This window comes from Pseudophryne corroboree, chromosome 1 (genome assembly GCF_028390025.1).
Source record: "Pseudophryne corroboree isolate aPseCor3 chromosome 1, aPseCor3.hap2, whole genome shotgun sequence".
Lineage (NCBI taxonomy): Eukaryota > Metazoa > Chordata > Amphibia > Anura > Myobatrachidae > Pseudophryne > Pseudophryne corroboree.
In genome coordinates, this window is record NC_086444.1 from 433,130,412 (window position 1) to 433,143,141 (window position 12,730).

General features: G+C 47.7%; 1 protein-coding gene across 1 annotated transcript; it reads right to left on the bottom strand.

Annotated features, from left to right (window-relative positions):
* Positions 1-6,103: 6,103 nt before the first annotated feature.
* LOC134968759 (taste receptor type 2 member 40-like) lies at positions 6,104-7,399 on the bottom strand. The gene has a single exon (XM_063944275.1). The coding sequence runs from the start codon at positions 7,397-7,399 to the stop codon at positions 6,344-6,346; it is 1,056 nt and encodes a 351-aa protein (XP_063800345.1). The 3' UTR covers positions 6,104-6,343.
* Positions 7,400-12,730: the final 5,331 nt, after the last annotated feature.

Sequence of the window (12,730 nt, forward strand, 5' to 3'; positions counted from 1 at the left end):
AAGAAATTTCAGATTCCCGAACGGATTCAGGTAGCTTACCCTTTCCCTGCAGAGGACAGGAAAAGGTGGGAGTCACCCCCCGTTTTGGACAGTGCCCTGTCACGTTTAACAAAAAAGGTGTTTCTCCATGCGCCTGGGACGGCTTCTCTTAAGGAGCTGGCAGACCGCAAGTTGGAGACTACGTTGAAATCTATTTATGTGGCCAATGGGACACTACTCAGACATACCATTGCCTGTGCATGGGTGAGTAGTGCTATTGAAAAGTGGTCAGAAACTTGTCATCAGAGATTGACACAATAGATAGAGACCAGATTCTCCTAAAGTTAGGTCATATCAAGGACGCTGCTGCGTACATGCTAGAGGCCATGAAAGATATTGGTCTCTTGGGATCAAGAGCCACTACCATGGCGATCTCAGCACGAAGGGCGTTGTGGATTCGCCAATGGAATGCTGAAGCAGATTCCAAAAGGAATATGGAGGCTCTCCCGTATAAAGGTGAGGCCTTGTTTGGAGATGGCCTGGATGCCTTAGTTTCTGCGGCTACCGCAGGGAAGTCGACATTCTTACCTAACGCTCCTGCGCCGGCGAAAAAGACACATCACTCTCAGATGCAGTCCTTTCGGCCCAATAAATACAAAAAGGGTAAAAGTTCCCCTTTCTTTGCGGGTAAAGGAAGGGGAAAAGGTAAAAAGTCTGCAGCGTCTCCAGGATCGCAGGAGCAGAAATCAACCTCTACTTCTGTCAAATCTTCAGCATGACGCTGGGGCTCCCTTGCGGGAGTCCGCTCAGGTGGGGGCACGTCTGAAACTTTTCAGTCAGTTCTGGGTTCAATCTGGCCTGGACCCGTGGATCCTACAAATAGTGTCCCACGGGTACTAACTGGAGTTTGAAGACATTCCCCCATGCCGATTTTTCAAATCGGCCTTACCAGCTTCTGTCCCAGACAGGGAGGTGGTGGCAGCAGCAATACAAAAATTGTGTCAGGATCAAGTCATTGTCCTGGTTCCCTTGTCGCAACAAGGAGAAGGGTTTTATTCAAGCCTCTTCGTGGTTCCGAAGCCGGACGTCTCGGTCAGACCGATTCTAAACCTGAAAACACTGAATCTCTACCTACAAAGGTTCAAGTTCAAGATGGAATCCCTGAGGCCAGTGATTTCCAGTCTAGAGGAAGGGGACTTCATGGTGTCAGTAGACATAAAAGATGTTCCCATTTATTCTCCACATCAAGCTTATCTGAGATTCGCAGTACAGGATTGTCATTAACAGTTGCAGACGTTGCCGTTCAGACTCTCCACGGCACCGAGAGTATTTACCAAGGTGATGGCGGAGATCATGGCCCTCCTTCGACAGCAAGGAGTCAATATCATTCCTTACCTGGACGATCTCCTGATAAAAGCAAGGTCCAGGGAAAGGTTGGTGCAGAACATTGCACTCTCCCTGACAGTACTTCAACAACACGGTTGTATCATAAATTTTCCAAAGTCACAGTTGGAACCGACGACAAGATTGTTCTTTCTAGGGATGATACTGGACACAGACGTACAGAGGGTTTTTCTTCCAGTAGAAAAGGCTCTGGAAATCCAGAGAATGGTCAAATAGATTCTGAAACCAACAAGAGTGTCGATTCATCAATGCATTCGGGTGTTGGGGAAGATGGTAGCGGCCTATGAGGCCCTACAATTTGGCCGATTCCATGCCAGAGTATTCCAGTGGGACCTGTTTGACAAGTGGTCCGGATCCCATCTACATATGCATCAGAGGATAATCCTGTCATCCAAAGCCAGAATTTCGTTCCTGTGGTGGCTAAACAGTTCTCACCTCCTAGAGGGATGCAGGTTCAGGATTCAGGACTGGGTCCTGGTAACCACGGATGCAAGTCTCCGAGGCTGGGGAGCAGTCACACAGGGATAAAGCTTCCAAGGAAAATGGTCAAGTCAAGAAACTTGTCTTCACATAAATATTCTGGAGTTGAGAGCCATTTACAACGGCCTTCTACAAGCGGTGCATCTTCTTCAAGATCAACCTGTACAGATCCAGTCGGACAATGTAACAGCAGTCGCGTACATAAACCGTCAGGGCGGAACGAAAAGCAGGGTGGCGATGGCAAAGGTGACAAAGATCCTCCTCTGGGCAGAAAGACATGCAAGAGCTCTGTCGGCAATTTTCATTCCGGGAGTGGACAACTGGGAAGCAGACTTCCTCAGCAGACACGATCTCCATCCAGGAGAATGGGGCCTCCACCAAGAAGTCTTCGCAGAGGTGACAAGTCTTTGGGGGGTTCCTCAAGTAGACATGATGGCATCTCGTCTCAACAAGAAGCTTCAGAGATATTGTTCCAGGTCGAGAGACCCGCATGCAATAGCAGTGGATGCACTGGGTGTTTCGGTGTTTCAGTGGGTGTTTCGGTCGGTGTATGTCTTCCCTCCACTTCCACTAATTCCAAAAGTTCTCAAGATCATAAGAAGAACAAGGGTTCGAGCGATCCTCATTGTCCCAGACTGGCCAAGGAGGGCATGGTATCCTGATCTTCAGGAGTTGCTCATAGAAGATCCTCGGCCTCTTCCTTTTCATGAGGACCTGCTGCAGCAGGGGCCGTGCGTGTATCAAGACTTACCGCTGCTGCGTTTGACGGCATGGCTGTTGAGCGCCGGATCCTAGACCAAAAGGGTATTCAAAAAGAAGTCATCCCCACTCTTATTCAGGCCAGGAAAGGAGTAACGTCTAGACATTACCACCGTATTTGGAGAAAATATGTGTCTTGGTGTGAATCCAAGAAGGCTCCAACGGAAGAGTTTCAGTTAGGACGTTTTCTCCATTTTCTCCAGGCGGGTGTGGATGCAGGCCTAAGATTGGGTTTAATCAAGGTCCAGATTTCGGCCTTGTCCGTTTTCTTTCAGAAACAATTGGCCTCCCTTCCAGAAGTTCAGACGTTCGTGAAAGGGGTTCTGCACATCCAACCTCCATTTGTGCCTCCGGTGGCACCATGGGATCTTAACGTGGTGTTGCAGTTCCTTCAATCTGATTGGTTTAACCTCTCGAGGAGATAGAGTTGAAGTTTCTCACTTGGAAAGTGGTCATGCTGTTGGCCTTGGCATCCGCAAGGAGGGTGTCTGAGTTAGGGGCCTTGTCTCACAAGAGCCCGTACTTTATCTTCCATGAAGATAGGGCTGAGTTAGGAACTCATCAGCAATTTCTTCCAAAGGTGGTTTCTTCTTTCCATATTAACCAACCTATTGTAGTGACAGTGGCTACTGACACATTCGCTGGTTAGAAGTCTCTGGATGTAGTCAGAGCTTTGAGAATTTATGTCGCAAGAACAGCTAGGATACGGAAAACAGAAGCTCTGTTTGTCCTGTATGCCCCCAACAAGATTGGGTGTCCTGCTTCTAAGCAGACTATTGCACGCTGGATCAGAGGTACGATTCAACACGCTCATTCCACGGCAGGATTGCCGGTTCCGAATTCGGTGAATGCCCATTCTACAAGAAAGGTGGCCTCATCCTGGGCGGCTGCCCGGGGGGTCTCGGCATTACAGCTTTGCTGAGCAGCTACTTGGTCAGGGTCAAACACGTTTGCTAAATTTTACAAGTTTGACACCTTGGCTGATGAAGACCTAAAGTTTGGTCAATCGGTGCTGCAGGGTCATCCGCACTCTCCCGCCCGTACTGGAGCTTTGGTATAACCCCATGGTACTGAAGTGGACCCCAGCATCCTCTAGGACGTGTGAGAAAACAGGATTTTAATACCTACCGGTAAATCCTTTTCTCCTAGTCCGTAGCGGATGCTGGGCACCCAACCCAGTGCGTACTTTACCTGCAGTAATTATTTTGTTATAGTTACACAGATGTTGTGTTAAATTTATTTTTAGCATGTTGCTGCAATAGTTCATGCCCGTTGGCATGTGTTATGTTAAATGCCATGTTGTGCGGCATGGTTGAAGTGTGAGATGGTATGAATCTCACCGTTGGCTTACAAGTAAATCCTTTTCTCAAAATGTCCGTCTCCCTGGGCACAATTCCTATACTGAGGTCTGGAGGAGGGGCATAGAGGGAGGAGCCAGTTCACACTCTGGAAAAGTCTTAAAGTGCCCATGGCTCCTGCGGAACTGTCTATACCCCATGGTACTGAAGTGGACCCCAGCATCCTCTACGGACTAGGAGAAAGGGATTTACCGGTAGGTATTAAAATCCTGTTTTTTCAAACAGCCTGTGACATGTCAGTTATGAGCTGAATGGTTGGTACTTTATCACTGTGCAATTTATCACTCTCCAATGCTTGATAAATCTGGGCCTATGTGTTTGGGATGCAGTTACTATGTCAACACCACAATATTAACAGTTGTGATGTTGACATTATTGACATCTGCAGTATATCGACATGTTGACAATATTGACATCTGAAATGTTAATATTCGACAGAATGCCAACATTAGAGTTAGGATGGCAAAGGGGATGGTAAGGGTTAGGCTGTGGGCATTAGGGAAAGGGTTAGGCTGTAGGATGGAGGGTAAGGGATTTGGATTAGGGGTAGGGGTTAGCATTACCACCGGTACCACAGGATGACACTGGATGACTCACCAGTATCTGACCGCCGGACATAGAAGCCAGTGCCAGAGATTCGCTAGCAGGTAAGTGTACCAGGGACACGCGGTTTTGTTAACACTCTAACTATGAAGACTTTTTATCAGTACCAACATGATTAATCACTACATGGCCAATGTACTTTACAACCATGCTGACATACTAATGTAGACATAATGAATGGTGATAAAATATACAGAACCCTTGTGTTTTATCTAGACAGCTGATGGTTTTGTCTACCCACTGAATCTAACTACTTCAGCCTACTTAAAAATTTGAAACCTGTAGTCTTGGCAAACTAAAGTATTTAGAGTTTTCCAAATATACTTTTCTTTAGACCCTTATTTTGATTTTAAAGAAGATATTAAAGAAGATATTGAGATGTTTGTTAAACATGATTATTGTGCAGTTTGGGCTACCAACTACATCAGCGTATTGTGGCCCTGATTCAGCATGAGTTGTAGTTGTGCGACTATTTGCACAACTACAACTCATTACACTAACATGCACAGGAAAAGGCTGTCCTGCATGCCTAGTCCTCTCCCCCCGCTAATTTGCTAGTGCTTCGCTAAGCAGCGAAGTGCTCGCATGATAAGGGTAGCCCCCTGCCTACGCATCGTACCTGCATAGGCAGACGGCGGGCCGCCATGTTTCGGGTCACAACAGTAGTGTGTGAAGTCAAGCAGAATCTGCGGCCCATCCCGAATACGGTGCGGACTCACCTGCATTGTCAGGACCGTGCCCCCCAAACGGTGCGTCAATGCCCCCCGGCAGGACTGCGTTCTTCGTATCGATTTCAGCACAATAGTGAATCATGCTGAATTGGGCCCTGCGTTGTGTGCTTTGTGCTGAGCTACGGTACTGCATGCTTTGTTCTTGCCTGCAATACCGCAGAGGTAAGTCATTGTTTTGCCTCATGGAATTATTTCCTGCATAAAATTGGCAGCAACAGCTCAGACAGTGTGGTGTTATCAACCCACTATAGCACTATAGTCACATTAATGCCTGAATTTTATTTTCACCCAACTGTAGAAAAACACATTCTTACATCTCCCCATATTTGGTTTCCATAGTTGTGACTGCTGTTTTTGAGAGGATCTGGTCAGGTAATACCGACACTGCTTGGAATGTCAATGCAGGCATCCCGACATGGATTGAAATGCCGGGGCCAGGACACCAAACACCGGAATCCAAATCAAGGGGGTCGATTCAATTCACCGACAGTTGAATAGTGCCGGGAATTAGCTCCCGGCGCTATTCAATTCAGCTCAAGTTAATTCGGCGAAGGCCCGTTCTCCCGGACTTAACAGGTTGATTTGTCGGGAGAACGGGCATTCTCCGGCTTAATGCCCCGCCGCGATGCTGATTCCCGACGGCAGCACTTTTGTCGGATTTATTCCCTCATCCCCCAGGGGTGAGAGAAGAATTCCCGACAATTGAGTGTCACTTGGCGCTGTATTGAACAGCGCTGGGAGCTAACTCCTGGCGCTATTCAACTGTCGGTGAATTGAATCGACCCCAAGGACTGGTAAGCGGGGTGGGATGTTGGGTTCAGCATGAGTAGGGAGGGTTAGTGTCAGGCTGCGGGAAAGGAGGGTTGGGGACAGGGATGTTAGGGGTAGTTTGCTTACCAAATAGGTGTCAGGATCCTGAGCGTCGATATGCCGCATCCCAAGTGCCGGGATTCTGATACCATCCCATTTTTTAATTTATAGACACAGTTAAATATAGTAATTTGAATACCTGAATATACAAGTAGTCTGTCAGCTTATTACTCGCACTTTCTCACTCGGAGGCTTCATTGTTCTACATATATAGGAGCCTATAAACCTTACCAATGTACTTTTCAGTTTCGGGCTTCCAAGAATCAGAATGATTGACTGTACTGGGGAGTAGGCATATACAACCACCAGACACACAGAAAACGATATACTATACACATCAAACACAGTCATGATCAGTAATATCTCTGAGATGTAAAAACTGACATATAGTAGGAGGAGGGAAGTGACAGTGCGTGCTGCCGATACACTCGCTTCCACACTTTGTGCACTCATTCCTCCAGTGTTTTTCCCAAGGTGATTTGCGTGGTCACAGAGAGACTTTATAATAAGCACATTGGCAATGGCAACCAAAATGAGAGGAATACAGCAGCCAATTATACTGGTGACCTGCAGGTACTGAAGACTCATATGTGGAGTACTATGTAGCATTGTGGAGTTACCAGTGACATTTCTATCTAACTGACCAAGGTAGTCCTCTTTCTTAATGTTCCATGCAACTGGGACACTGATAATGAGTGACAGCAGCACAGAGCATAACAACATCCAGGGGACAACCTCTGAGATGCTTTGCTTGAGGCGCATAAAGAACGTTTGATCAAAACTAGCAAGCATTATATAGTAGAACCCGCAGAGGCAGAATGTAAACCAGAAGCTGGAGAAGATTGTGAAGAGCAGAAGAATGGAGAAGATGGTGTAAACATTGTCAGAGAAATACAGGTCACTCCAAAGGTATAATACAGAGTCATTGGCAGCCATGATGAATTGATAGGCAATATTAAAGAGTCCTAGTGTAAACAGGATCAGTTCTCGTGGGTTAATACTTCTCCCTTTAGCTCTGTCCATTCCATGTACAACAATGATAAATGAATTAGTGAAAAATCCAATCACAGTGCTGATACCTAAAGCAGTGAGCGAGAGAATAACAAATGAGGGCAGCATTGTATGCAGAACCTTTTCTGCCCTTCTGCTTTTCCAATATGGCCGATGTTCTTCTCCTGGAGATGCAGCTATCTGTTGGGCAATATATGGAACCATTAGCTTACTTAGGATCAATGCACGAGATACTTGGATTTTAAACAAAGTCAGTTGGGTAAGAATATGTAAAACACAGGATGTACTAACCTTGTGCTGTACATATCGCCACACATCGCCACACATCCAATTGGATCCCTCACACACCACCACTCGGAAAGAAGCTCATAAGCTTCTACAAGGTAACGCCAGCTATAGCTGATGAAAACCACAAGGAGGTGGTTGAAACGGCTGTCAGGCCGCTGTCAACACTATATGGATATCATTTGAGCTGTATTTTGATGTTTTTGGAATAAACATCACACCGCTAAAATGTGAGAGCTGGTCTTTATTCTTTTTTCTTTGAAGAAGTGAGTGTTCATATATATATATATATATATATATAATAAGAATTTACTTACCGATAATTCTATTTCTCGTAGTCCGTAGTGGATGCTGGGAACTCTGTAAGGACCATGGGGAATAGCGGCTCCGCAGGAGACTGGGCACAAAAGAAAAGCTTTAGGACTACCTGGTGTGCACTGGCTCCTCCCCCTATGACCCTCCTCCAAGCCTCAGTTAGGATACTGTGCCCGGACGAGCGTACACAATAAGGAAGGATTTTGAATCCCGGGTAAGACTCATACCAGCCACACCAATCACACCGTACAACTTGTGATCTGAACCCAGTTACCAGCATGATAACAGAGGAGCCTCTGGATAGATGGCTCACAACAACAATAACCCGATTTGTTAACAATAACTATGTACAAGTATTGCAGATAATCCGCACTTGGGATGGGCGCCCAGCATCCACTACGGACTACGAGAAATAGAATTATCGGTAAGTAAATTCTTATTTTCTCTGACGTCCTAGTGGATGCTGGGAACTCCGTAAGGACCATGGGGATTATACCAAAGCTCCCAAACGGGCGGGAGAGTGCGGATGACTCTGCAGCACCGAGTGAGAAAACTCCAGGTCCTCCTCAGCCAGAGTGTCAAATGTGTAAAATTTCACAAAAGTATTTGACCCCGACCAAGTAGCAGCTCGGCAAAGTTGTAAAGCCGAGACCCCTCGGGCAGCCGCCCAAGATGAGCCCACCTTCCTTGTGGAGTGGGATTTACAGATTTTGGCTGTGGCAGGCCTGCCACAGAATGCGCAAGCTGAATTGTACTACAAATCCAGCGAGCAATAGTCTGTTTAGAAGCAGGAGCACCCAGCTTGTTGGGTGCGTACAGGATAAATAGCGAGTCAGATTTTCTGACTCCAGCCGTCCTGGAAACATATATTTTCAGGGCCCTGACAACGTCCAGCAACTTGGAGTCCTCCAAGTCCTTAGTAGCCGCAGGTACCACAATAGGCTGGTTCAGATGAAACGCTGAAACCACCTTTGGGAGAAATTGAGGACGAGTCCTCAATTCTGCCCTGTCCGTATGAAAAATCAGGTAAGGGCTTTTACAGGATAAAGCCGCCAATTCTGACACACGCCTGGCTGAAGCCAGGGCCAACAGCATGACCACTTTCCATGTGAGATATTTTAAGTCCACAGTGTTGAGTGGTTCAAACCAATGTGATTTTAGGAAACCCAAAACAACATTCAGATCCCAGGGTGCCACTGGAGGCACAAAAGGAGGCTGTATATGTAGCACTCCCTTAACAAAAGTCTGGACTTCAGGCACTGAAGCCAGTTCTCTCTGAAAGAAAATCGACAGGGCCGAAATCTGGACCTTAATGGATCCTAATTTTAGGCCCATAGACACTCCTGCTTGCAGGAAATGCAGGAATCGACCCAGTTGAAATTCCTCCGTCGGGGCCTTTTTGGCCTCACACCACGCAACATATTTCCGCCAGATACGGTGATAATGCTTTGCGGTTACATCCTTTCTGCTTTTATCAAAGTAGGGATGACTTCGTCTGGAATGCCTTTTTCCTTTAGGATCCGGCGTTCAACCGCCATGCCGTCAAACGCAGTCGCGGTAAGTCTTGGAACAGACAGGGTCCCTGCTGGAGCAGGTCCCTTCTCAGAGGTAGAGGCCACGGGTCCTCTGTGAGCATTTCTTGAAGTTCCGGGTACCAAGTCCTTCTTGGCCAATCCGGAGCCACAAGAATAGTTCTTACTCCTCCCCGCCGTATAATTCTCAGCAACTTGGGTATGAGAGGCAGAGGAGGGAACACATACACTGACTGGTACACCCACGGTGTTACCAGAGCGTCCACAGCTATTGCTTGAGGGTCCCTTGACCTGGCGCAATACCTGTCCAGTTTTTTGTTGAGGCGGGACGCCATCATGTCCACCTTTGGTTTTTCCCAACGGTTTACAATCATGTGGAAGACTTCTGGGTGAAGTCCCCACTCTCCCGGGTGGAGGTCGTGCCTGCTGAAGAAGTCTGCTTCCCAGTTGTCCACTCCCGGAATGAACACTGCCGACAGTGCTATCACATGATTTTCCGCCCAGCGAAGAATCCTTGCAGCTTCTGCCATTGCCCTCCTGCTTCTTGTGCCGCCCTGTCTGTTTACGTGGGCGACTGCCGTGATGTTGTCCGACTGGATCAGCACCGGCTGACCTTGAAGCAGAGGTCTTGCTTGGCTTAGAGCATTGTAAATGGCTCTTAACTCCAGGATATTTATGTGAAGTGATGTCTCCAGGCTTGACCACAAGCCCTGGAAGTTTCTTCCCTGTGTGACTGCTCCCCAGCCTCGCAGGCTGGCATCTGTTGTCACCAGGACCCAGTCCTGAATGCCGAATCTGCGGCCCTCTAGAAGATGAGCACTCTGCAACCACCACAGGAGAGACACCCTTGTCCTTGGGGACAGGGTTATCCGCTGATGCATCTGAAGATGCGATCCGGACCATTTGTCCAGCAGGTCCCACTGGAATGTTCTTGCGTGGAATCTGCCGAATGGGATTGCTTCGTAGGAAGCCACCATTTTTCCCAGGACCCTTGTGCATTGATGCACTGATACTTGGCCTGGTTTTAGGAGGTTTCTGACTAGCTCGGATAACTCTCTGGCTTTCTCTTCCGGGAGAAACACCTTTTTCTGGACTGTGTCCAGGATCATCCCTAGGAATAGAATACGTGTCGTCGGATTCAGCTGCGATTTTGGGATATTGAGAATCCAACCGTGCTGCCGCAGCACTACTTGAGATAGTGCTACTCCGACTACCAACTGTTCCTTGGATCTTGCCCTTATCAGGAGATCGTCCAAGTAAGGGATAATTAAAACTCCTTTCCTTCGAAGGAGTATCATCATTTCGGCCATTACTTTGGTAAAGACCCGGGGTGCCGTGGACAATCCAAACGGCAGCGTCTGAAACTGATAGTGGCAGTTCTGTACCACAAACCTGAGGTACCCTTGGTGAGAAGGGTAAATTGGGACATGGAGGTAAGCATCCTTGATGTCCAGAGACACCATATAATCCCCTTCTTCCAGGTTCGCGATCACCGCTCTGAGTGACTCCATCTTTGAATTTGAACCTCTGTATGTAAGTGTTCAAAGATTTTAGATTTAAAATAGGTCTCACCGAGCCATCCGGCTTCGGTACCACAAACAGCGTGGAATAATACCCCTTTCCCTGTTGCAGGAGGGGTACCTTGATTATCACCTGCTGAGAATACAGCTTGTGAATGGCTTCCAATACCGCCTCCCTGTCGGAGGGAGACGTCGGTAAGGCAGACTTTAGGAAACGGCGAGGGGGAGACGTCTCGAATTCCAATTTGTACCCCTGAGATACCACCTGAAGGATCCAGGGGTCCACTTGTGAGTGAGCCCACTGCGCGCTGAAATTCTTGAGACGGGCCCCCACCGTGCCTGAGTCCGCTTGTAGAGCCCCAGCGTCATGCTGAGGACTTGGCAGAAGCGGGAGAGGGCTTCTGTTCCTGGGAACTGGCTGTTTGCTGCAGCCTTTTTCCTCTCCCTCTGCCACGGGGCAGAAATGAGGAGCCTTTTGCCCGCTTGCCCTTATGGGGCCGAAAGGACTGCGCCTGATAATACGGCGTCTTCTTATGTTGAGAGGCTACCTGGGGTAAAAATGTGGATTTCCCAGCAGTTGCCGTGGACACCAGGTCCGATAGACCTACCCCAAATAACTCCTCCCCTTTATAAGGCAATACTTCCATATGCCTTTTGGAATCAGCATCACCTGACCACTGCAGCGTCCATAACCCTCTTCTGGCAGATATGGACAGCGCACTTACTCTTGATGCCAGTCGGCAAATATCCCTCTGTGCATCACGCATATATAAAAATGCATCTTTTAAATGCTCTATAGTCAGTAATATACTGTCCCTATCCAGGGTATCAATATTTTCAGTCAGGGAATCCGACCAAGCCACCCCAGCACTGCACATCCAGGCTGAGGCGATTGCTGGTCGCAGTATAACACCCGTGTGAGTGTATATACATTTTAGGATATTCTCCTGCTTTCTGTCAGCAGGTTCCTTAAGGGCGGCCGTATCAGGAGACGGTAGTGCCACTTGTTTAGACAAGCGTGTGAGCGCTTTATCCACCCTAGGGGGTGTTTCCCAACGTGCCCTATCCTCTGGCGGGAAGGGGTATGATGCCAATAACTTTTTAGGAATTATCAGTTTTTTATTGGGAGAAACCCATGCTTCATCACACACTTCGTTTAATTCCTCAGATGCAGGAAAAACTACAGGTAGTTTTTTCTCACCAAACATAATACCCTTTTTAGTGGTACTTGTACTATCAGAAATGTGTAAAACATTTTTCATTGCCTCAATCATGTAACGTGTGGCCCTACTGGAAGTCACATTCGTCTTTTCATCGTCGACACTGGAGTCAGTATCCGTGTCGGCGTCTGTATCTGCCATCTGAGGTAGCGGGCGTTTTAGAGCCCCTGATGGTCTTTGAGACGCCTGGACAGGCACAAGCTGAGTAGCCGGCTGTCTCATGTCATCAACCGTCTTTTGTAAAGAGCTGACACTTTCACGTTATTCCTTCCATAAGCCCATCCATTCAGGTGTCGACTCCCTAGGGGGTGACATCTCCATTACAGGCAATTGCTCCGCCTCCACATCATTTTCCTCCTCATACATGTCGACACAGTCGTACCGACACACAGCACACACACAGGGAATGCTCTGATAGAGGACAGGACCCCACTAGCCCTTTGGGGAGACAGAGGGAGAGTATGCCAGCACACACCAGAGCGCTATATATATGTTGGGATAACACTATACAGAGTGTTTTTCCCCTTATAGCTGCTGTTTATATTATACTGCGCCTAATTAGTGCCCCCCCCTCTTGTTTTACCCTTTTCTGTAGTGCAGGACTGCAGGGGAGAGTCAGGGAGACGTCCTTCCAGCGGAGCTGTGAGGGAAAATGGCGCCAGT

Excerpts from the sequence above, each read along its gene's own strand:
- LOC134968759 (XM_063944275.1), bottom strand. The coding sequence starts at position 7,399 with ATGGTTCCATATATTGCCCAACAGATAGCTGCATCTCCAGGAGAAGAA.